Raw genomic sequence first — 24,804 nt, 5'->3', positions numbered from 1 at the left:
CAGCGATTTAGAGCAATTCTTGTTGACGAAAACTCGTTACGTTTCATATTTTAAAATTACAGGTGACAAGTAGCACCGGGATGATGTTTTGAATTTACCTTTTTATTGCTCAAGGCATGCTTTTCCCCAGGGGGTTGAGTTCCTCTTTTGAAAACGCTGGTCTCTTTTTCAAGAGGCTGGAGGCACAGGGTGTCAGGAGCCCTGCCCAGGTGGAAGGAGGGGCAGGAGGGTCTCAGAAGCTCAGATGGGCTACAAAGCCCAAGCATTGGAGGACCAGCCGCCTTGCAGCAGGGAGTACAGCCCTACCTTCTAGATGGTAGGGAACCAGTGCCCGTCCTGGGAAAAGACCAGCAAGAGCAAGAAAACTGGGCCACAGGGGGCATATGGGATAGAATGGGAACCAAGGGGGTGGAGTGGGAGCTGCTGGCAGCTGTCCAGAGTGGCATTCACCAGGTTTACCTTTGATATCTGCCCTACCTCTAGGGGAGAGAATGTCACCCTCATGTCCCAGATAAGGAAAGTGTGAGGTGTGCAATTACGAAGTGACTCATACTTATGAAGGTCACAGATTATTAGGGATGGCAAAGGCAGGGCAGAGGAGGCAGGGAAATCCTAAGTGGGGAAGCCATTATTTATTAACGGCCTAAGGAAGAGCCGAGAGAAGTGGCCGGCTCCCTTCAGAGGAAGGAGAACACAGGCACTTGGGAGAGGGTGGGGACAGCAGGAGTGAGGGCGGCTTCCACAGGCCGCTGGAAGGGCCAGTCCTGGCCCTCCTAGTCAGCGAGCTCAGGCAGAGAGAGTGCGGCAGCACCCGCGGAGAAAGGGCCCGGCTGGGGTTCAGCCAGCTGGGTTCCCAGGATGCTTGGGCCCAGCTCGGTTCTGTGACCCGGGCAAGTCCTTTCCTCCCCAGCCCGTTTCCCGCCTGCTGAGCGGAGAGAGTAAAACCAGGCCTTTTGCCACGCACCGGGGTTCGCGCGCTCCGCATTTGGCAATGCACCTGTTTTTCTGGCATACCTGGTTGTGCAATGCGTGCGTCCAAGGGCCGCTGAGCAGCAAAAGCCGACACACCCACAGGGCGCTCCCGGAGCCGAAGCTCAGACCCTCCCACCAGCGGGAGGCGGCCGGGGAGCCGGAGGCGGCAGTACCCTGTGCCTTCCCGCGCGGCCCCTCGCCTCCCGCGCCGGGCTCGCCCCAGCCACGGCACCCACCCCCCTCACCGCAGCCTCCGGGGGCAGGGGCGAGGCTCGGGGAGCAGGGGGGCTGCCATGGCGGAGCCGGAGGCCGCGGCCGAGGACCTGGACGCCCTCGTCGACGACCTGGACTACCTGCCGGGCCACTTCCACCTGGAGATGCAGCTGAACTTTGAGCCGCGCTCGCCGGCCTCGCTCCGCGCCCGGGACCTGAAGCTGCAGCGGGACGGCCTCCGGCAGGAGCTCGAGCTGGCGGCCGCCCCGCAGCGCCCCGCCGTGCGCCACCTCCTAGGCGCCTTCGCCTTCTACCTGGAGGAGCTGGACGAGGCCCGCGAGCGCTTCCTCGAGGTGGCCCGCGAGGACCCGGGCAACCTCAACGCCTGGGCCAACCTGGTGCACGTGTACGGGCGGCTGGGCCAGGAGGAAGACGAGGAGGCATGCGCCGGGCGTCTGGCCGGCCTCATGGGCCTGGCGGCCGAGGGCCAGGCGGCCGGGGACCCTCGGCTCCGCGCCGCGCGCTGCCTGGCCGAGCAGGGCTACGCGCATGGCTTCGACGTGGGCTGCGCCAGCCCGGAGGAGCGAGCGCGGGTGCTGGCCGCCGGCATCGCGCTCTACGACAAGGCGCTGGGCTACGGGCAGCAGGTGGGTGAACCCTCCCCAGGCCGGGAGGGCTGGGGTCGTGGCCCCCAACGTCTACAGGGACGCCCCCGCACCCCAGACCTTCCCCAAACCCTGGCCCTTTGGCTTCTGGAATAAGCTTTGCGTGCGCCCCTCCTCTCCACCATCCCTCAGGCCCTGGGGCCCAGACCAGGCTTGTTGTAGCTTTTCCCTGCCGGGCTAGGGCGTGGACCCGCTTCCTAGCGGGAAGGCCTGCCTAGGTTTCTCTTTTGGCAACTCTGCAAAATCAGCCTGGCCGACCCACCCTTCTCGTCTTGCTCCTCCCAGCAAGTGTAATGATGTAAGGGCATTATCCTCCTGTTACAGAAAAAGAAACCAGAGTTCAGAGAGGTACCATGACTTTTCCTCAAAGGCAAGGTTTGGCTGATAAGGAGGATGTTGTATAATGGCTTAGATTTGTGACATATAAATAACAGTAAGCCTTCACACACCCGGGGCTCCATTCACAAAGCCTCTGCACACCTCCCTCAGAGCCTTTTCCACCCAAAGCCTTTTCCAGCTTCAGAGAGGAAATGTGGGGTCCAGACCTTGGGGAATGCAGGGTAGAGGGCACGGACTTGGGTTAAAGAGATCAGCGCAGGCTAGAGGTCAAGACGGTAGGCTCTGGGTCAGATAGTCCAGGTTCAAATCCCAACCCCAGACACCTCTCACCTCCGGTCCATCCTTAACGCCACCTAACTTCCATTTCCCTCCCTGCAAAATGTGGATAATAATGGTACTTCCGTCCTAAGCTCCCTCAGCTGTGAGATGAGGGTGCTCCCATTTGATTGATGTCGCCATGAAGACCTCATATTTGGAAAGCACTTAGCATAGAGCCGGCACAGAGATGCAAGGTTGCAGATGACCTCTGCCTCTCCTGGGCTGAGAGAGCCTCCTCAGAACCTCCCAGAAAAGCCTCTTCAACAGCTACCAGGTTGGGGGTAGCTGTGCTCATCGCGGGAGGTCCACAGGGACCCAGGTTTTCTGTTTTAAAGCCTGAGCCCCAGACCCTGAATGCCAGCTGCCCACAGTGGGAGGCATGGCTAGTGTAGTGTGTATTCGGTGTGGTCCCAGCAGCAGGGCAGGGCCCAAAGGGCCCTGAGCTAGGAGCCAGGGGGCCCTCCTGGGCCTTCCCTTCTGGGCTGTTTCCCCCTCTGTGAAGCAGGGGCAGAAAGGGGGGGATTGGATGGTCTATAACGTCCCTTCCTGAGAGCAGCGGGAAGGCTTCCTGGAGGAGGTGGGCGTGAAGGCAGAGGTTTGGGTTCAAGCATCCAACTCTCTTTGTATTTTGCTGTGTGGCTCTGGACAAGTCACTTTTCCTCTCTGGCCTTCGTGTCTGCTTTGAGAACATTAACAATAGTGATCTCTGCCTCAGGTTTCCTGTGATTGTCCAATCAAAGCATGGGGTACAAGTGCCCATAAACTGGTAAATTCTGGGCCTGTCTGAGAGGCCGATGCTCAACACCTTAACATGTATTGAACACCTACTATGTGCCAGGCCCTGTCTTTAAGAAGTTTGTGGACACAGGGAGAAGCAAACATGTATTCCTTTATTTAGCCTTGCCTGAGCTCCTCCCCTGGAAGTGGGAGCCAGAACATGCCAGAGATGTGCCTACTACTGGCCGAGGCCACAGCCATTCATTTAGTGGCCTGTGTCATGTGACAGCCATGTCTGAGGGCTTTACTTCCTGAACCAAAAACAGGACCCCAGAGGCTGGCAATGGAAGCCTCCTTCGGGGACCTCAGCACTAGGTATCGGAGTCCGCAGCCCAGGTCCTGGGGACAGAGTGGCAGTGACTGACTTTCAGAGAAGGAACACTTCCTTTCAGCACGAGTGAGTGGCAGAAGGTTCTGGAAGAGGCAGGAGTGTCCTGGCAGGACTGAGGCGAGGGCACTCCCAGCAGGGGCGTGGTGCGTGCAAAGGTCCTGCATGATGGGGCCTGCAGAGGCTGAGGGCTTTGGTGACAGCTGAGTGGCTTAGAAAGAGGGCGGCCAGAAGAAGCCTCACACAGAAGAGCACACGGTGGCCCAAGAACTACCAACATGGCATCTGAAACTTGGTTCCTGCCCCCCTCTTTCGCTGCATTTCCTCTTACTTCCCTGGAACCTCACTTCCTGGCAACTCGAAACCACTTTTACTCCTCCAAACATGCCGCGCTGTTTCATACCTCCCTGGGCAGCTACTATTCCTTCTGCACAGAAAGTAGACTCCATCCATCAAAACCCAACTCAAATGTCACCTGCACCTTGAAGCCTTCCTTCACGTAACATGCAACTTCACACAATAATATTTTTTTTAATATATGAAATTTATTGTCAAATTGGTTTCCATACAACACTCAGTGCTCATCCCAAAAGGTGCCTTCCTCAATACCCATCACCCACCCTCCCCTCCCTCCCACCCCCCATCAACCCTCAGTTCACACAATAATATTTACGAATGTCTTCTGTGAGTGCCTTCCAGACCTGATCTCAGTCCTCACAAGAACCCTCTGATCCCGTTTTGCAGATGTGGGAGCTGAGGCGCACGCACTGAGGCTAAGTAACTTGCCCAAGGTCACAGACCTAGTAAGTGGCAGTCAAATCCGCCCCACTCTGTCTGACTTCAAAGCCTTTGCTCTTTCTGGGGAGGTCAGAGAGGTAAGGGTGCAGTAAGTGCCGGTGGCTGATGCGGGGTGAGGGACACTCCTCATGGGCCACCTCCAAGATGGGAGGAAGTGTCAGGAGAGAAGAGGTGGGTTGCCATGTATGGGGGGGAGGGGTGGGAAGGATGGGGGCAAAGATGAAGTCAGAATTGGGGCCGGGGAAGGAGGAGGTGGGACAGCAGGGCAGCAGGTGTCGGACCCCCCACTGAGAGGGTCGCGGCTCCCAGGAGGTGGTCCGACCCAGGCTGTGCTCTGGCTGCAAGAGCTTTTCCATCCTAATGGGGCTGGGACTGTCCCCAGCAGGGAGGAGCCTCTGGGGTTCAAAGGATAAAGAGTGGCTGAAGAAGCAATACTCCTGCGCTCCCTAAAATTGCAAGAGAAAACGTTATAAAGTTAATCATTGGACCCGTGATCCAAAAGGAGCAAAGTGTACGTGAGTGGGTGTTTGTCACTTCCTCAGTTCTTCATTCCCTCCTGTTTTTCTTTAAGTTACGAAAATGTGAGGAGGCAGAACGCTCTTACCTGTCATTTCTACCCTCCAGGCGACACCCCCTTCTTACACACACACACACACACACACACACACACACATAGGTACACAGTCGCAGATGGATTCTTGGTGACAAATTTAAAAATGGAGGGGTGTTAAGAGCTTCAGAGGTAGACAGATTGGGTTAAAATTCTGTCTCCATCACACGTGGTACAGGTAAGTCACTTTACTTCTCCGAGCCTCAGTGTCCTCATCTGCAGAATGGAATTCTAATGCCTATCTCCCTGGCTTGCCATGAGGATAGAGTGAGAGAACCCGAAAGGCTGCAGGCAGGGTGCACGTCGCATCAAGGCCCAGCCCTTTTCCCTGCCCACCCTCCACCCCTGCACAGCACTTGCCTTTGCTCTTAGAGCCATTCCCAGCCTCTGGCTTCTCTCCAAGTGATTTATGCCCTGCAACCTGGACAGTGAGCCCGTGTGCCAGGCCTCTCTAGCCCCCACCACTCAGTGTCCAGCAAAGAGCGGGACATCCAAGAGGTGTTTGTACCTGTTGTGACGTTTCATTGAATTGAATAACTGGATTTTAAACCTAAAGACCCCTTATATTTTTAAATTTTGTTTTATTTTTTTAATTTACATCCAAATTAGTCAGCATATAGGGCAACAATGAGTTCAGGAGTAGATTCCTTAATGCCCCTTCCCCATTTAGCCCATCCCCCTCCTACAACCCCCCCAGTAACCCTCTGTTTGTTCTCCATATTTATGAGTCTCTTCTGTTTTGTCCCCCTCCCTGTTTTTATATTCTTTTTGTTTCCCTTCCCTTATGTTCATCTGTTTTGTCTCTTAAAGTCCTCATATGAGTGAAGTTGTATGATTTTTGTCTTTCTCTGACTAATTTCACTTAGCCTAATACCCTCCAGTTCCATCCACGTAGTTGCAAATGGCAAGATTTCATTCTTTTTGATTGCCGAGTAATACTCCATTGTGTATATATAGACCACATCTTCTTTATCCATTCATCCATTGATGGACATTGGGGCTCTTTCCATACTTTGGCTTTGTTGAAAGTGCTGCTGTAAACATTGGGGTACAAGTGCCCCTATGCATCAGCACTCCTGTATCCCTTGGGTAAATTCCTAGCAGTGCTATTGCTGGGTCATAGGGTAGATCTATTTTTAATTTTTTGAGGAACCTCCACAGTGTTTGCCGGAGTGGCTGCACCAGTTTGCACTCCCATCAACAGTGCCTAAGTGTTCCTCTCTCTCTGCATCCTCTCCAACATCTGTTGTTGCCTGAGTTGTTCATGTTAGCCATTCTGACAGGTGTAAGGTGGTATCTCATTGTGGTTGTGATTTGTATTTCCCTGATGATGAGTGATGTGGAGCATTTTTTCATGTGTCTGTTGGTCATCTGGATAAGACCCCTAATTTTTTTTTAATTTTTTTTAACATTTATTTATTTTTGAGACAGAGAGAGACAGAGCATGAACGGGGGAGGGGCAGCGAGAGAGGGAGACACAGAATCGGAAGCAGGCTCCAGGCTCCGAGCCATCAGCCCAGAGCCCGACGCGGGGCTCAAACTCACGGACCGTGAGATCGTGACCTGAGCTGAAGTCAGATGCTTAACCGACTGAGCCACCTAGGTGCCCCAAGACCCCTAATTTTTTAAAAGAAGGTAACTTAAACCTTTCTCTAAGAAATATCCCTGTCCCAAGCTAGCTGAGTTATTTGATTTTCTTCCCCTCTACCCAAATACTGGTGGCTTAACACACACCTGCCCCACCCCCACACATGCAGGTCCTTTACGCCTGCTCATGGCCCCCGGGGTGATGATGAGGGCCTCCACCGCAGTGGGTGCCAGGCCCACAGCAAAGAATTTTACACTCATTAGTGCCTTTGATTGATTTTTTTATTCTTATTTCTTTGCAGAGACAGAGCTCGTGCAAACGAGGGAGAGGGGCAGAGGGAAAGAATCTTTTTTTTAACGTTTATTTAGTTATTTTGAGAGACAGAGAGAGAAAGAGGGTGTGTGATCACAAGCAGGGGAGGGGCCCCGACATAGGGCTCCATCCCAAACCCTGGGATCATGACCTGAGCCAAAATCGAGAGTCAGGCGCTCAACCACCTGAGCCCCCCGGGCACCCCCATGACTGCATTTGATTTTCATTCAAACTTTCGACACACTGCCAGTTGAGTGTTGTGACTTCCCATCACACCAAGGACACAAGAGGGTCAGGGAGGGAAGTGGCTCGCCCGAGGTGACCTAGTGCACTCAGGCTGTCCAGACTGCACCTGCCGGCTCGGGCGGGCAGAGAGGGAGGCAGAGCTTAGAGGCCTGGCCCACAGCCTCACAAACAAAGGTGTGGTCATTCCAATCAGTCACCACACCCAGAGGGGTGGGGACCTGGTAAGAAGGGCCAAGAGGGCACAGTTGGTCAGTAGCTCCAGGGTCCCCTGCACGCTCGCACATGCACACACACACACACACACACACACACCCCTACCTCTGCAGCCACCACCAGGAAAGCCGGCTGCAGACCTAGAATTCACGAACATCCCCCCTGACAGAGCTTTGGCCTCCCACATGGTCCCCCTCCCCCTCAGCCTTCCTTCCTCACTCTCCCCTTCTCTTCCAACACCAGAGCTGCTCTGAGACCCTGGGGCCTTGGCGGGGGGGGGGGGGGAGGTGCCCTGGTGTGACTATGGTCAGCGTGTCAGCGCGAGAGTCCACAGGCTTCAGGGAGTCCCTGCCCTGCCGGCCATGTCCTGGGTGACCTGGGCTAGCTGCTTAACTGCGCCGAGTGTCCGAGATGCCTGCCTGACGGTGTTGTGGGAAGTGTAACTGTGCTCACAGAGGAAGGCCTAGCCCCAGCGACATCAGTGGCCACAGGCTTCCCATCCTCATCCCCTGACGGGGCTGCTAGGACCCAGGACACAAGGGAGCCCCCAGGTCTCTCCTCAGCAAGCACCCCCACTCCTCCATGCCCTTCCTGCGGTCTCCCTCGCCCCAGCCCCAGCCGGTCTTAGGAAAAGAACAATAGCACTGGGGAGGACCCCACTCTAAGTCAGGGGTCCTCGCAGAGATGCTGGGAAGCCAGACCTGGTATCTATCTGTCCATTCTACAGATGAGCAAACTGAGGCTAGAGAGATGTAGTGACTTGCCCAAGGGCGCACAGCCATGGATGACTGGCAGGAGCTGAACTCCAGTCTCTTGGGCTTAAAGCCCGGGCCGAGGCACAGCTTTCTTGGGCTCTAGCTCCAACCTTCTGCTGGCCTTGAAGCCATTCAAATTTGCCTATCTAGGGGCGCCTGGGTGGCGCAGTTGGTTAAGCGTCCAACTTCAGCCAGGTCACGATCTCGCGGTCCGGGAGTTCGAGCCCCGCGTCAGGCTCTGGGCTGATGGCTCAGAGCCTGGAGCCTGTTTCCCATTCTGTGTCTCCCTCTCTCTCTGCCCCTCCCCCGTTCATGCTCTGTCTCTTTCTCTGTCCCAAAAATAAATAAACGTTGAAAAAAATTTATAAAAAAAAAAAAATTTGCCTATCTAGTGCCTTCTGGGTTTGCTGCTGGTTTATCTCCCTTCATACCTAGCAAGTTTGGGAAACTGGCTTCCCCCTCATTGATACAGGATCCCAGAGTCAAACCTGCCCTTAGCATGGTCTGGCCCAGCTACCTCTTCTACAGGGGAAAAGAATGCTAAGGCGCACACAGCACAGACCCATGGGAGGAGCTGACAGAGAACATTCGGGCATCACTGTTATTACCGCAGAAGGCAGGAGACTTCCTCAGACCCACCCAGTCTCTCCCGGTGCTAGAGCTGGGTTTGGACTCAGGACTAGACAGGGTCCCTTTTCTGTAAACAGTGGGACAGAGAAGTGCTCAACACGGTCCCGCAAGTCTAGGGAATCAGTGGAGGCCAGGAGGCCCATCTAGGTGCCGTGCCAGACCTAGGGGTGATAGTGGGAAGCTGAGGGCAATCTGCTCAAATCTCAAAATCCATGAAGACCGTCCAGGGAAGCCAGGCCAGGGAGGCATAGGTGACTTACTCTCATGGCATAGCACCCCTCCTTCAAATCCCCTCCACCCGTCACATGGACCCCACCCAACAGTCCTGTGACACCGTTCAGGCCAAGTGGGATCATCCAGATGCAGAAGCTGAAGCCTGGGCTGGGCCGGGGGCCTTTCCAGGATCCCTGGGGGAGGCAGAGGCAGGAATGGGACTCCAATCCCAACCCTCTGTGTATTCTCCACACCCCCCGCAGCAGGAGCTAGGTGAGGGGAGGAAGGACCCCTGCCCTTGCCTTTCTGGAGTGTGTCCCACAGGTGGGCTGGGGTGGAGGCAGGGCTCTGGGCGCAGAGCAGGGAGCCTGCTCTGTGTTCTCACAGAGGACGTTCCAGTTGTGCAAGAACACATTCCTGAAGCCTGCCACCTTGTGACTTTTATTTCTGCAGCATCAGCCTTCACAGGGTCGGCGTGATGAGGTGGAAAGAACAGGGGCGTTGGAGGGAAGCAGATCTGAACTTGAATCCTGGCACTTCCACCCCAGGCTGTGGGGCTGGGCAGTGGCTTTTTTATTAGCCTCTGTCTCCTCATTCAGGAGGGGAGGAGGATGCCTGCCACCTTCGCAGGCTGCGGTGAGGATCCAGCCCTCAGAGGCCCTGAATTGCCCAGTGGAGACTTGATGCTCGGAAATGCTCCTTCTTTTTGGTCCTTCACCCTCCCCCTCTCCCGAAGGAGAACTAGTCAGAAAGGAATCCGAAATGTAGAGTACAATGTCATAAAGGGGCAAAGTTCAGATGGCAAGGCAATTATTTTCCCGAAGAACCAACGAGGTCTCTGAGAGCCTATTCAGACGCATATAGATTGGTAGGTCCTTCGTATATTACTTCTACTGAAATCCTTTAAAACAGCCAAGCGCCCCCCCCACCCCAACATTTCCTTCTCCGGGGGCCACCTTTTGAAGTAAATGGGATGGCCAAGTTCTAGCCTTGTACCCGCCGAGCTAACACAAACCAGCTCTGTAATGGCTTGTCTTGATGCTAAGTGGCTTGTGCTGACACTATTCTTTGTCGGTTCTGCCAGATCACCTACCTTTGTCGCTCACCCATGCGGCTGCAGGACCTTGGATCTTCAGGCTTCCCTGAGGATCACAATTCTGACCCTCTGGCCCATTTAAATTTTTTTGTTCAACATTTATTTATTTTTTGGGACAGAGAGAGACAGAGCATGAACGGGGGAGGGGCAGAGAGAGAGGGAGACACAGAATCGGAAACAGACTCCAGGCTCTGAGCCATCAGCCCAGAGCCTGACGTGGGGCTCGAACTCACGGACCGCAAGATCGTGACCTGGCTGAAGTCAGATGCTTAACCGACTGTGCCACCCAGGCGCCCCACCCTCTGGCCCATTTAAAAAAGAGATCCACCAACCACTGAGCTCCCCGTGGTGCAGTATGGGAGGACCTAGTACATCAGAGGGCCTACTGAAACCTAGGTTGTCCCCCCCACACGCCCCCCTCCTGCAGAATTCCTGATTCAGCGAGTCGAGAACTCTCATTTCTATCAAATTGCCAGGTGCCGCTGCTGCTATCGGTCGGGGACCACACTTTGAGAACCACTCGTCTGGAGTCATTAGATGCAAAGGTGGTGGGGTTGGGCTGCTGGGTTCCCAGCTCTGCTGCCTTCTAGCTGGGCCACTCTGGGCCACAGTTGCCTCTTCCGTAACATTGGGCCAATTGTCGTCACCACCTCATAGGTCACCCTGGGGGTGGAATGGGTTAACACGCAACTATGTGCCTGGCGCCTAGCAAGTGCTCCAAAAAATTTGCTGTTATCAGTATAGCGACAAAAGCACCGTTTCCAGGTTTCAGTCTGGGCTTTTACACGGCCGGCGTGTGACCTTGAGGACATGGCCCCATCTCAGTTTTCCCGTCTGTGCTAAGAGAGTAATGGTGACACATTTTATATTCCACACGGGAGGGTCTGAGGATCGAATGGAATCTGTGTGAGTCCACTCTGTAAGCGGTAAGCACCGCGCAAACCCTTGTAGCTGGATGTTGTGGGAAGAACATGAACTTGACGTCAGAGGAGCCGGGTCAAGTAGGCAAGCCTCTGCCTCTTCAAGCCTCTGTTTCTGCCTCTCTAAAATGAGGGAAATAACAGTGCGAGCCTCTGGGGAGTAGGGAAATGTCCTGCAGACCCCTTGCCTGAGAGCTGTGCCTCACTCGGTCCCAGGATCTAAGGATTTCACTTTAGGGTTGGCGCTGGTGCCTGGGCATTGCCCGGTTCCCTCCCACAGATCTGCCACGAGGGGCAGCCTAATGTGAGACCCCTCCGGCGTGAAGCCTGGGCTGGCCCCCTCTACAGACCTGGAACCCCCAGCTCCCAGGTCTGTGACGAGGACTAAACAAGAGAAAGGGTGTTGTGCTGCCCAGAGCCCACGCTGGGCAGACCCCCCAGTGAACACTCCTCCTCTGGCAGAAGCCCTTTCAGGGACTCCCGGGCTGCCTCCAAACACCTTGCCCCTGGGAGCTATAACTCTGGAAATGAATGCCTTGCAGCCCTGAGAGGTTTCACAGCAATTTTATTCTCCAGGAGAGAGGTGGAGCAGCCCCTCCCTTCTCCAGGAGGGGAGGGGGGCAGCCAGAGGCCTGTTTAATTTAATTTAACGCACTGTGGCTTGCCAGGTTGCCCCTGGCAACAGCCTCAGCTGCTGCTTCAGTTACAACCAGAAGGATTTTTAAAGAGACAGCCCATTTTCAGGCCAGGATTGCATAGCAGAGTGAACAGAGTCCACCAGCTTCATCACAGGGATAGAAGATGAAAGCTCGGACAGATGAGGCCTCAGACTAGATCTGTTTATGTCATTAACCCCATTCCGAATCTGCAACCCCATAAGCTCTCCTGCAACTGTCACTCTTTGACGGAATCTGAGGAGGGACTATGTTTGGGATTTGTGGTAGAGATGTCGCTCAGCTAGTTACTTTTCTGAAAATCTGTTTTAACCTTCAAGTTGAAGGGAATGAGGAGTTAGCCCTGCAATTCAGGCATACCGCCGCCAGGTGGTGGTATTGCCTGCGTAGTGCAAACCATAACCAGGCTCTTGAATTACTCCAGGATATCAAGAGTGGTGGTGAAACCAATGAGTTTTAAGTCCGGATACTAACTCGTGTGTGACCGTGGTTATGTTGCTTCACTTCCGTGGTCTCAGTATCCTCAGAGAGAGGAGACTAATCAAGGTAACAGTGCTGTGGACAATGCTTCAGGCTAGGATTGTGAAGGCATGAATTTAAGTGCCGCTCTGTCAGGTACTAACTGTGGTTTGGGCACATAACTTTCTTGCGGCTTGAGTGCCAAACAAGAGGAACCAGGGAGAGCCCTGAGGATACCACATTACTCTCCAACACTGGGGAGAAAGGTGTTGGGACTCCACGGGGGATCTGAGGCCCTAGTGGCACTGTGATGGGGTGGGGCAGGGTGGTAGACAGCAGGGTGGGCCAGGACACCTCTGGACTCCAGGGCCCGAGACCTCGTTGCCACACAGGGAACTGAAATAAGTCCCATGGACAGAGCAGCCTCCTAGATACCCCTAGCCCAGCTCAGCTCTAACCCACGCCAGAAGAAAAGGGATCAAATGTTTATGGAGCATGTACTCTGAGCTGGCCACTGCCCTCACAATGCCTGTGAGGCCTATATTATTATCCTCTTCTGCACATAAGGACACAGCAACTGTCTGAGAGGCAACTCATCCGTCCAGGGTCACCCACCTCATATGGCCAGGCCCGTCGGCCACCCGAGCCTCTGCTCTCGCTTGGGGCCATACCTGCTTGTCAGAAGCCTGGACAAGGGAGCAGATCCTGTGTCTCCCCACCGTGACTCAGTTTGGCCAACCTCCAAGTGGGCATGGGGCCAGAGGTCATGAGATCATACTTTAGATAGCCAGGACGCCTGAGGCACTTATGCCTTCGGTCCTAAGCCAAAGGCTTAAAGCCCATCCTGGCCTTCCGCTGTGGCAAATGTTTCCCCCCTGAGCCCTCGAGGATGCCCTTTAACCCTTGGCAACTGCGCTCTCCCCTCTGGACAGCCCTATTCTCAGCTAAAGCCCCATATACATATTCGCACCTAAGGGGCAGGATCACCCTCCCAGGTGATGTGAATGTAAAAACGCACTGGGTCCTGGCACTCCCCTTTCTATGGCTCCCCACTGCCCTGCACACGAACTCCAGGTCCTGAGCCAGGCAATCAGGGGCCCCTCCTGCTGGCTCATCCCCCCGCCCCTTACAACACACCACGGCCCCTCACCTCTGAGGGGACACGATGTCCCCTCCATCTGATGCCTTCTCTCCTGGTGTCCATTTGGGTGGTTCCTACTTGTCCTGGAGAACCCTGCTCCGGCAAGCCCTCCCCTCGCTCTGTGGGCACTCCTGTATCGTGTAGGATACTTCTGCTTGTAACCCCTGGTGTTCCTTCCACCCTGATTGTGAGACCATCTGGCTTTCACGCCACACTGGGAGCTTCTAAAGGTGGGACCTGCCTTTCCTCTCTTGTCCGCGTCACCCAGCCTGGGCCGAACAGAGAAGATACTTGGTGAATCATGGCTAAGAAGTGTGATTAGCGGGGCCTCCTCTAGGTGATCTGGCCTGGGCGCTGGGTGAAGACCCCTGCCTCAGTGGGCCGTCACATCACTCCACTCAGTGGGATCTGACTCACAGGGCCCCTCTTTCTCTCTTCTCCCTCTAAGCTCATCCACAGCCTCCCCAGAGGCTCCCCATTCCAGCCTCTGAGACACCACTGCTATTCAAGCCTCACCTTACAGTCGATCCTCTGCAAGACCTTCTCAGAGTCTTTCAGCTGGGAGCGGCCTCCTCATCCCGGTGCGCTTGTCCACATCATTTTCATGGCCTTGTTGTTCAAACTCTGCCTCATACTAGTGTCGCTGGCAACCTGGTGTGTAAGGGGAGCCTGGGCTTTGGAGCCTAACAAAGGGAGTACAAGTTCCAGCTCTGACACTCACATGCTGTGTGACCTCAGGCAAGTCACTTTACCTCTCTGAGCCTCAGTATGGTCCTCTGTAAGAGGCAGATGATACGTACCTGATAAGTTATGGTGAGATTGAGAGGTTGGGTGTCAGAATCGCGGCACATGGCAGGCGCTCAGTCAAGCCCTGTTATTGATGCCTGGGTCTGTTTTCCGAGCTAGATCGGGAACCAGTTTGGGCCAGGGTGTAGGTCCGGTTCGGGCCACATCCCTATAGCACTCAACACAGGGGCTCACGACACAGATGCCCAGAAATGCTGGCTGGACCGAATGCATTCACTGCTGCTAGGAGTCGGGGTGGAGAGAGGATGGGGATCCTGAGCTGAGGAGGCCATGGTAGGTGGGGGGTGGTGAGCGCAGAATCCAGCCTGGAGACCCACACCAGGAGACGAAAGTGGAGGGAGGGAGGGACCAGAGCCCGAAGCGGAGCTGCTGATATGCACTAGGGGTTTTATTGGTTTTCATTAAAATTCCTTCCCGAGGCAGCAGCAGCTACTCCCATAAATAACAGCATAAATATTTTATCCGGTGCCCAAGTCGGTCTAAATGCATGGCAAGGTTGGCAAGAATAACAATGGGAAAACAGTTCAGGGGGGGTCCTGGGCTTCAGCTGAACTCTAAAAACAAGCCCAAAGGGGCTTTCTCAGGAAGGGGGAAGCTGAGGGAAGGCGCCCGAGGGGAGGAGCGAGTGGACGTTGCGGGGGTGGGGGGGAGGACAAGAAGGTGACCAGTGGCATGTGGGCCCTGGAATGGGGGACTCCAGAGCACAGGGAGGGGAGTCAGGGGGAGGAAAGCTTAGCTTGAAAAGCAAGATGGAGGGGAAGAAACGTATGCCACTCCTGCTCCGCGATGCACACCGTACTCAGGACATTCACACAGGTTATCTTGTCAAAGCCTCCGTAGTCAGAGAAGGAAAGTGATTCACCCAAGGTCACTCGGCCACCAGTGGCAGATCCAGGACCATGATCAAAGGTGTCCTCTCCTGCTTTTCGGGGTTCGGGGCGAGTGTGGGAATCTATGAACAATAATGGCTCGGGTACCTCAATAACAGCACCACGGGCCATTCTCTGCTTTCCTAGATCCCAGCGGAGGAGAAAAGGGGCTGGTACTTCACCATGGCCACGCTCTTCATCAGGTCAGGCTGGGGAGGGGGGGACTGGATGGTGGGGGCGGGGGGCATGGCCTGGAACCCGGGGAAGAGGTTGCTGCTCCCATTTCCATGGCAAGGGCTCCCCAAGTTCCCCTCCCTGCCACTGGCCTGGGGAGTACTCGCAGCACCCCAGGGACAGCTGGGAGGGGGTGCCAGCCACCCACATCCCCTTCTTGGCCACAGGCTAGATGGCATCTTCCTGGAGCTGGGCAGTGAGGAGCAGAAGAGGCTGCCTGCCTTCAACCGCACGCTGGCCCTGCTCCGGCAAGTGCTCAAGTCCTCGGACCCCCACCACCAAGGTAGGGCCCACGGGGACAGGTGCGAGAGCAGCCTCTGCCTGGCTCTCCCTTTTCCAGTCACTAGCCCTGCCGGTCACCATCACTGTCCCCACCTCTGGCATCATCTCCCTCTGGGGATCCTGCTTCTCTCTCTCTCCCACCTCCGTCCCATATACTTGTTGATTCATCTCACAGAACTCAGGTACCTTGCACCTCGCTTGGTGATTTCAGGCCACAGACGCTCCCTTCATCTTCCTCGGGGCTGACACCTTGCGTGGAGCCGGCCCCCTCCCTCGTCCTGGGCTTCCTCCCTGTCTCCACCCTGCTGCTTCCTAGACACCCCTCTCCCACACTTCACCCCCAGCTCTGGCCTGGTGCTACCTCGGGATGCTGCTGGAGAGGAAGGACACCTTCTCCACCACCCCCATGGGTGTCCACGACTGCGGGTACTCGGGAACCGACCCCCTGGACTGCTTTGGCAAGGTACGGCCCCTGGCCACACCCACCTGTCAAACCGGGATGGAGCCTGACCCCCCCCCCCCAGCCTCCTCTTCCGGAATCCCACGTCCACCCCAAGCCCACTTCTCCAGCCTTGTCTTCTAAGCTATTCGCCATGTCTCAGATATCCCCTCAGACTTCTCCCGGTCAGGCTGTGGTTCTCACTGTCCCTCTCTGCACCCAGTGACATAGTGGAAAGAAGCTGGGCTTGGCCGGGGTCTTGTGCCAGCTCTGCCCCTGGGCCACGTGACCCTAAGGCAAGTCCCAAGACCCCAGGATAGTATTCATTAACCTGTGCACTCAGCACAGAGCCCTGCACGGGGCACATCCCTAATGTTTGCTGGTGGGTGGATTAATGAGCAAGTCCTTGATGAGAGATAGTAGAACAGAACATAAAGGCTGGCTCATGAGGATTCTGAGAGCTTTTATCCGATTTAACAAACACACTGCCTCCACCCCTCCTGGAGAACCTACTCTGTGCCCGGGCACAGTGAGGAAGTCCCTGCAGGTTCCACTATCTCAGAGACAGCGACCCACACAGGACAGGCAGTGGTCAGTAACAATATAGGGGGCAAGTGCTGTGGCCCAGAGAGAAACACTGCACTGTGTAAGTATGGGGGAGGTAGAGGCTGATTCTGGCACCTCCTTCCATCTGCCCTGGGAAATTGGGGAGCCTGCACTGGATGTGTCTGAGGAAGAGAGGTTTGCCTAGGGTATGGGGGATTCACCAGATGGGACACATGAACGTGGTGGGGAGCATGAGAGTCTGACTCTCGGGAGTTGGGTGCCAGTGAGTCATACCCTAAAGTGTTAGGTCCCATATGACCAAACCTAGTGACAGGTGGATTTAGGGAACAAGAACATTGAAGTGACATGGCTCTACCCAGAGATGGGGTTCCTGCAAATAACCAGACAAGTAGTTTGCTCTTACCCTTCTCCCCTCCCTAGGCCATTGAGATAGCCAAGGACCAACCCCCCATCCTGAATCGCCTGGCCAAAATCTTCCACTTCCTAGGGAAGCAGGATATGGCCATTGGAACCTGCAACATGGCTCTAGATGTCCTACGGGATCCGGAGCTCAACTGGCAGGCATACTGCACAAGGGCCAAGGTGAGTCAGCCTGCAAGCTTCGCCTCATCCTGCCATCAGGAATCAGAGAACAAGGGCCCGGGGTTAAGGCTGTGTTGCCGGAGCCCAAAGGTCACAGAGCCTTCATGGTAGAAAGGAGCTGAGGAGTCATCAAGACACAAGGTTTATATTCCGTAAGGTTGTTGCGTGAAAGAATGAAGGAGACTCCTACCCGCTGCAGGCATCCCTCCAAAATGACCTGGTCAATGACGTCCAGCCTCTTCTTGGTTAGCCCTCAATATAGTCTGACTGACCTGGGTTGAAATCTGGCCTGTCCACCTATCACTCTGGGACTGGGGGCCAGCCACTTCTCTAAAACTCCATTCCCCAAACTGTGAGGTATGGATAATGACCTCTGCCTGGAATGTTCTTCTCCCTGACTGGCTTCCTTCCTCACTTCCTGAAGTCTTGACGAAAAGGAAGCTTCCAGCACCATCTTACTGAAATGCCAACCTCTTACCAACATTTTGTTTCCTCTTTTCTTAGTTTACTTCTTCTTCCTAGGACTCATTACTCCCCAACATACTATTTATTTACCATGTATATTGTCTTTCTCTCCCTCACACTAAAATGCATGCTCCATGGGGACAGGGAATTTTGTTGTGTTGCTCTCTACTGTATCCTGGGTGTGTAGAACAGGCTCTTGGTAGAACAGAACTTGGCACATAACAGGCTCTGGCTGAATATTTGTGAATGAATGGACGCATGAATGAGTGAGTGAATGGATGAATGAACTGAGCACCTACCATGCTAGATCTTGGCTAGAATATGTTCTCTCAACCGTCATGGGAACTCTCCAAGGAAGATACTAGTTTACTAATTGTTCGAATGTGGAAAATAAGGCTCACAGAGGTTGAACAACATCCTCCCCAGCTCACGTGCTAATAAGTGGGGGGCTGGAATTCAGCTAAGTCCAACTGGCTCCAAAGCCCGAGCTCCCTCCTCCCCCACCTCGCGATGCTTTCCTAGAACCAGAGCGTTAATACCTTCAACGACAATCACCCCTTTTCCCTACTTCCTCCTTCTCATGCCTCCCTTCAGAACCTCTAGTTTTTTTTTAATGTTCCAAGTGTGGGGGAAAGGAGGAAGTGGGGACGAACGTAAGAGTCTGGAATTATTTGTAATTTGATGCTTGTAAGTTGGGGCTACCTGCCATTCCTTCCAAACTGCTTACGTGAACTCTCACAAGTTTGGTTCTGCATCTTATCTAAAATAGCCCCCCTCCCCCAGTCACCTGTAGCCTATCACCCTGTTTATTTTTCCCCAGCCACTTGTCACCACTGCACCCCTAGTACCTAGCACTGGCCTGGCATATGGTGGGCACTCAATACGTATTTGTTGAATGAATGAGGGGCTCTTAGCTTCATCCAACGCCCCCTCGTTGTACAGATAGGGAAACTAAGGCCCAGAAAGGGTGTGATGAGCACAGCTGGCACAGAACTAGGACGTAGGACTCTGGGGTCCCAGTCTCAGGGACCTTCTCCTGCACCACACAGAACTCCCCTGAGTTGCTGCTGAGAAAAAGGGCAGAAGGGAGGGCAGAGGTCCTTGCTTGGAGCATTGTCCCTGAGCTGACTCTCTATGGACAGATCCACCTCAGAGCCTACCTGCACGACCTGGAGCGAGCCAAGATGGGGCTCGGGGGCATGCCTGACAGGAACCACCTGGCCTGTGCCAAGGCCGACCTGGAGGAAGTGGTCAAGGTGTGCCCAGGCCTCAAGACCTACCTGGACATTGGCCAGGTAAGGCAACCTCTTGGCTTGAGTGGCCAATGGCTTACTGCAAATCTATTTGCTCTCTGCCAAGTTAGGCCTGAGCACTGAAGACACAGGGAGAAATACAGCTATCCCCCAGCCTGATAACCTACCCACCTCCTACAGCCGTGGTGAGGATTGCGTGAGAAAATGCACATAGGGCATTTAGAACAGGACCAACCTCTTTCTAAAGCACTCGGGCCATTACTCTATCCAGAGGTGCCTTCTGGGCACAACGGACGATTTCCAAGAGGTGACAGTATCATAATTTTACAGATGAGAAAACCGAGGCCCAGAGATTGCCTCGCTCAAGATTATATGACCAAAAGTTGTGGGCTGGAACCGGAATGAGCGCTTCATCTCCTTTTCCCTGGGCGGGGCTGAAATTTGCCAAATAATTGGGGGGGTGGGGGTGGAGGGGGTGGGTCGGGAATGAATGCATGAATGGACTTTTTAAAAAAGCAAGCCTGGGCCCGGAAGGAGCAGAGAGAAAGGCTCACCCTGCCCTCGCCCCCCACCTCCATCCACCTAGGTCTACTACTACATGGGCGTGGACGCCGTGCAGGAGCTGCTGGCGGTGGACGAGGCGGCGCTGAACCAGGCGCTCGTCTTCCTGGCCAAGGCCGGCGAGTCGGAGCTGGGCGCCTCGCTGCCCGAGCTGCAGCTGCTGCGGGGCAAGTGCCTGCGCATCAAGGGCGAGGATGCCAACGCGGCGGCCTGCTTCAAGCGCGCCGTGGAGCTGGACGACGCGGGCTCCAACCACACCGAGGGCTTCGGCTGCCTGCTCGAGGCGCTGCTGGCGCAGTGGAGCCAGGAGCAGCTGAGCGACGCCGAGCTGGGCCGCGAGGTGGACGCGTGGCTGCGCCGCGCCCAGGGCAAGTACCCCGCGGCGCGCCTGCGCCAGGAGCTGCAGCGCTTGTGGCGCGGCCACACGGGCGAGGTGCTGGGACTGGCCCGGGCCTTGGTGGCCCAGGGACGGCCGGCGCTGGTGCGACTGCTCTTCGAGACCATGGAGCAGGACGGCGAGGGTTCGGGCGAGCCGCGGGGCCGCCGCGCCTTCTCCCTCTAAGGGCCCTCGAGGCCCCGCCCCGCCGAGGCCCACCTCCAGCTGATTGGGCCGGGTCTGGGCGCTCAAAACGGGCCCGCCCTGCCATAGGCTGGCTGCTGAGCCGAGCCAATTAGATTCTCTTTCGGGTATTGGGAGGGATGTTGAGAAACCTGGGTGGTTTGGCATGCCCATCGAGGCACAGAGGGCTGATTAAGGACCGCAGGGAGGTAGGTAAGGCCCCTGGGAAACTGCCTGATGAAGGGCCGAATTGTGCAAATATGCGAAAAAAGTAAGATGGCTGCAAGATACCGAAGTTAATTGCCCCCATTTTGGCGGCTCTTTAGTCCCCGTGCGCAATCCTTGAGGCCTGAGTTCCTGTCTTTGGGTTGCCGTGAGCCTCACTCTATCCTTGTAATAAAGCCCCCTGTACATACATTGACTGGAGTGGGTCTCAGGTCCTGCAGCCAGAAAAGCCATGTCAGAGCAGAGGGCAAAACTGCACAGGGAGCTAACGGGCAGGTAAGAGCAAGTCTACACCCGGCTGCTCAGGGCTTTTCCCCACCTGCCTAGCAGTCTTCCAGCAGGCCTCACCCTTGGTGAACTTGGTCTGAAAGGCCCCCAAACTCCCTGAAATAGAGCCCATCAAATGGAATTTTTGCTTGACTTCCCTGTGCTTAGGAGAACCTAGGCTCCCCGCCCATCAGGAGGCACCACCTGCTCCCAGGTTTGAACCCTCCACAAGAGAGTGAAAAAAGTCTTGGAATTTTACGCTCTTGGACTTGTAGTCACAGAATCTTAGATGCAGAAGTTTATTGTCAAAGATGTAAGCTCTGATTGCCAGTAAATCTTAGAATGGCCGTGCTGGATTCTTGTGGTCCCACGTATAAGAGCCAATTTCACCTAAAATTCCAGACTCCGGGAATGCTGGCTGTTCATAACGGCAATGGTTTGTGATTTATTTTGCATTTTTCCCTTTCTTTAGAGTGAGTGATACTCATTGCTTTGTTCATATCCCTGATCCTCAAACTTCACCAGGGATAGGCCAGCACCCCTGCACTGCTTCTCAGGTCTCCCATGACAGATGGAGGACAGACTGAGAAGGGCCATCCTTAGAGATCACACACTCCAATCCCGTGTGTAGCTGACAATACTGACAGCCCTGGAAAGGAGGTGGCTTTTGCCCAAAGTCACACCTCCCAGCCTCCCACCCCTGTACTTCAAACCTACTGGCAGCATGTTCAGGTTTGGAAAAATACCAATAAACTGATGAACACTAAAGCATTATGTGTTTATGTGTTAAGGGTTTATGTGTCACCTGTTACATGGGGCACTCTGATATCCATCAGGATAATGTTCCTTTTTTTTTTTTTAAGTGTATTTATTTATTTTGAGAGAGAGTGCATGCGAGCAGGGGAGGGGCAGAGAGCGAGGGAGAGAGAATCTCAAGCAGACTCCGAGCTGGACGTAGGGCTTGAACTCACAAACCATGAGATCATGACCAGGGCCCCCAAATTCCACCTCATGGCTCTTCATGGCTCCCCGCTCTGGGTGGTGACCTTCTCTCCCTCCTGCCTTCCTCTCCCCTCCACTGCAGCAGAGTCCAGCAGGTGACTCCACAGCCCTGTCCTCTTCTCCCCCACTCCCTTCTCCACCCCCAACCGTGACCCGGAACCTTCCCTAGAACAGAAAACCAACTGTTTCTTCTGCTTCCCTAAACACACAAACTGAATTCAAGGCAGTTTGTGGGCAAAACTGGGACGTTGGTGAAGTTTGTCTGCATCCCCAGGCTTTCCAGTTTGCTGCTTTCCTTACTTTTCCTGACCTCCGGGTCGTGGATTTCTCCCTCCATTGCCTCCCACTCCTGTCAAGCCTTTTCAATAAACTTTCTTTCTGCCACTCTCATTCGTAGCTAACTCTATAAACGCCTGACATACACACACGAGAGCTTCTTGCAAGGGTATCCGCCTTCTGGCCAGAAGCCAAAAAGAGAAAGGAAACCCCATTTCTGGGGGTTGCCTCCTTATGTGCAAGGCTGTTCACACATGCAACCTCATTGACCATGCAATCCTCACCAGCCCTGAAGAGTAGCCACCATAATCCTCATTTTATAGATGAGGACACTGAGCCACTGAACGAGGACACAGATAAAAATGGGAAGAGCCAGGCAGGATTGGGACCAGACCTGTCCTGTTGTGTGCTGCCTCCTGGGACAAAGCCCTTCCTGGAGGATGTGTCATCTGTGGTCTAGAGTTGGGCCTGTGATCATCAACACATCCCATCACTTCAGCCCTGCTCCCTCCCTGCTCCAGGACCTGCCGGGTCCTGGTCTCCCTGCCCAAACTGCCTCACCTCTGTGCCTTTGCATATGCTATTCCTCTGCTGGCTTTTTTCCTGTAATTTCTATCCCAAGTCCTTGGCTCAAAGGTGCCTCCTCCAGGGGGTCTTGTCAAAGCCTCCCAGTTCTCATTAATCACTCTCTTTTATGCACGGATTGCTTTTGGGGTGTTGTGCCCCCCACTGCATTGCCTTTTTTCCTCTCTCCATGGGTCATAAGTATCTCAGCATGTCTGTTGCCCCCCTCCCCCAACTCAACTCTGGAATCTTTACAGCAGTAACCACCTCTGATTCAACCCCATGGCCCTGCACTGAGCTTAGCACACAAGGTAGGCTCAGGTTAGTCGCTGAAATGAGTAAAGTCTCAGCAGTGACATGGCTGCCTCAGTCCCCAAACAGGTGACTCCATCACCACGTCCATGAGGGCTGAGGTTAAGGCCAGGTCTGTGGCCCAGAGAACTTTGAGGCTTCGAGCTCAACTAGAAAGCCTGGGCTTTCTTGCCACCTCCTTGCCACCTTCTGTCAATTCCCCAATTCTGCGATTGGGAAACCAAGGCAAGAGAGCAGGACTTGAGGGGTGCCTGGGTGGCTCAGTTGGTTAAACGTCTGACTTTAGCTCGAGTCATGATCTCACCGTTTGTGGGTTCGGGCCCCGTGTCGGGCTCTGTGCTGACGGCTTGGAGCCTGGAGCCTGCTTCGGATTCTGTGCCTCCCTCTCTCTCTGCCCCTCCCCCGCTCATGCCCCCCCCCCAATAAATAAACATTTAAAAAATAAAAAGAGAGAGAGCAGGACTTGACCATGGTCAAGCAACAAATTGATGGCAGGTACACACTCGAACCCCACCTCCAGACTCTTTGGCCAGTGCTGTCTGTCCTTTCAGAGCTAGCTGCCTCCTCTGTCAAGTTTATTTATGTTAAGTCCAGGAAGACCACAGGCCTTCCATTCATTCACTCAACAAATATTTACCAAGCACTGGCCAAATGCCAAGCACAGTGCCAAGTTCTGGGGCTACAGTGGAGACCAAAATAGACCCTGCCTTTGCCTTCAGGGAGCTCACAGTCTAGACCAGGCAGGGCAAGCTATGCAGGGCCTTGTGGGCCACACTGGGGACTTTGGAAGACCAAAGGAAAGCTCTCAAAGGTTTTAGCTGGCAGTGTTGGCCCACCCCTCCCCCTCTACACCAGTCGTACTCAGCCTCCGTTGTGACCTTTCCCCAAGATGGCAGCCCCTGGGACTTGGAACCTGGCCCTTGGCTCCACCTGTTCAGCAAGTCACTGCTAAGGCCATAGGTAAGGAAGTCCCCCAGGAAGGGGCTAGTGGGTGGGTGAGTGATCTTTATTTAATTACAGCTTTGAACGCTGCAGAACACCTCTGTCCACTAGGTGGCCGGGAGGACAACTGTCCTATAGCTGAAGCCGCAGGGGTTCCTTAGGGGAGCATTGCAGAGTAAAAGCCTTAACGACCCCATAATCGGAATAATGAAGATGAGTCACACCTCGTGCTGCCTGCCCACTCCTTCCTCTGGGTCTAGCAGCCAGCATCAGGCAGCCAGAAACTCCCGTTTAGCCAATGTGAGCCGGGCACGTAAAAGATGGTGAAAACGGGTGAGCCTTTGCAGTTGTAGATTCCTAGAATCTCAGTGTTGGAAAGAACATTAGTCATCCCCTCTTCCAGCCTCTCCTTCTAGATCAGAACTCCTCTCAACAGTGAGTGTTCTGTCTAAACCGTATGCACGGCCCTGGAAGACAGGCAGCTCACGACCGTGAAGGAAGCATTTCAATTTTCAGCGGACCTAAGTCTTCTGAGTCTGTCCTGCTGTTGAGTTGAAATCTTTTCTGTCAGGTTCACCTGCAGGGGCCACGCAGCTGAACTTGACTTTCCCCTGGCCCCCATTCTCCCTACTGTGGCACCCACGGCAGCGTTTGAGATGTTCAGAGGGCGGGTGGCTCCTCGGCCAGGGGGCAGGCCCGAGCTCTGCCCCAGCCTCCAGCTGCTGGCGCCCAGCCTCGAGCCTACACCGAGTGGGTGCTAGCAGCTGAAAGCAGAACAGAACAGGACTCCTCCTCGTCCCGAACCAGGCCCCGAGGGAGCACCCTGTGCCGATGACGGTGGCTGGGTGCCAAATGAAGTGAAATATCTCCTTTGCGCAGGCTGTTAACTTTTTTTCTTGTTTAAGGAAGGGGAGGATAATGACATTTAGCACTTTACAACTCAGCAGGAAAATGAGCAGATGGAAACAGATCCCCAGCACTGCAGGCGTGCTTCCAGGGAGAAACCCTCCCCCTCCGGCTCCGGCTTTGCTCCGTGGGGCCACGTCACTGGCAAGGCTTGCTGGTGGACTTAGCGAGTCCGGCCAGCCCCTTGCTGCCCCAGCTCCTCGCCCACGGGGAGCCGCTCCAGGCCGCACGGGGGTGAGCCTGCTGCCGGTCATCTTACGTCCACTCACCTGGAGCACCTCGCCTACCCCTCTAGGGTTGTGATGAGGAGGAGAGACGGGAGATGTTCTCGGTGAGACAGAGGTGAGCAAACGCTGCTGTGGAGATGTGGAAAGGCTCCACCTGGCCTCTACGTGGCCACAGGAGAACAATTTGGAGCAGGGGAC

At 54.8% G+C, this 24,804-nt stretch overlaps 1 protein-coding gene across 1 annotated transcript; it reads left to right on the top strand.

The window, feature by feature from the left end:
- Nucleotides 1–719: 719 nt before the first annotated feature.
- On the top strand, nucleotides 720–21,145 carry TTC22 (tetratricopeptide repeat domain 22). The gene is made up of 7 exons (XM_043575077.1): nucleotides 720–1,832; nucleotides 15,091–15,146; nucleotides 15,345–15,460; nucleotides 15,804–15,922; nucleotides 16,886–17,047; nucleotides 18,655–18,807; nucleotides 19,352–21,145. The coding sequence occupies exons 1-7, from the start codon at nucleotides 1,266–1,268 to the stop codon at nucleotides 19,886–19,888; spliced, it is 1,710 nt and encodes a 569-aa protein (XP_043431012.1). The 5' UTR covers nucleotides 720–1,265; the 3' UTR covers nucleotides 19,889–21,145.
- The last annotated feature ends 3,659 nt before the right edge of the window (nucleotides 21,146–24,804 follow it).

Source organism: Prionailurus bengalensis, chromosome C1 (genome assembly GCF_016509475.1).
Source record: "Prionailurus bengalensis isolate Pbe53 chromosome C1, Fcat_Pben_1.1_paternal_pri, whole genome shotgun sequence".
In the NCBI taxonomy this organism is placed as follows: Eukaryota; Metazoa; Chordata; class Mammalia; order Carnivora; family Felidae; genus Prionailurus; species Prionailurus bengalensis.
This window is presented reverse-complemented; position numbering and strand designations above follow the sequence as displayed.

Excerpts from the sequence above, each read along its gene's own strand:
- TTC22 (XM_043575077.1), top strand. The coding sequence starts at position 1,266 with ATGGCGGAGCCGGAGGCCGCGGCCGAGGACCTGGACGCCCTCGTCGAC. Across the intron at positions 1,833-15,090 it reads CGCTGGGCTACGGGCAGCAG|ATCCCAGCGGAGGAGAAAAG; the intron begins GTGGGTGAACCC and ends CTGCTTTCCTAG. Across the intron at positions 15,461-15,803 it reads CTCGGACCCCCACCACCAAG|CTCTGGCCTGGTGCTACCTC; the intron begins GTAGGGCCCACG and ends CTTCACCCCCAG.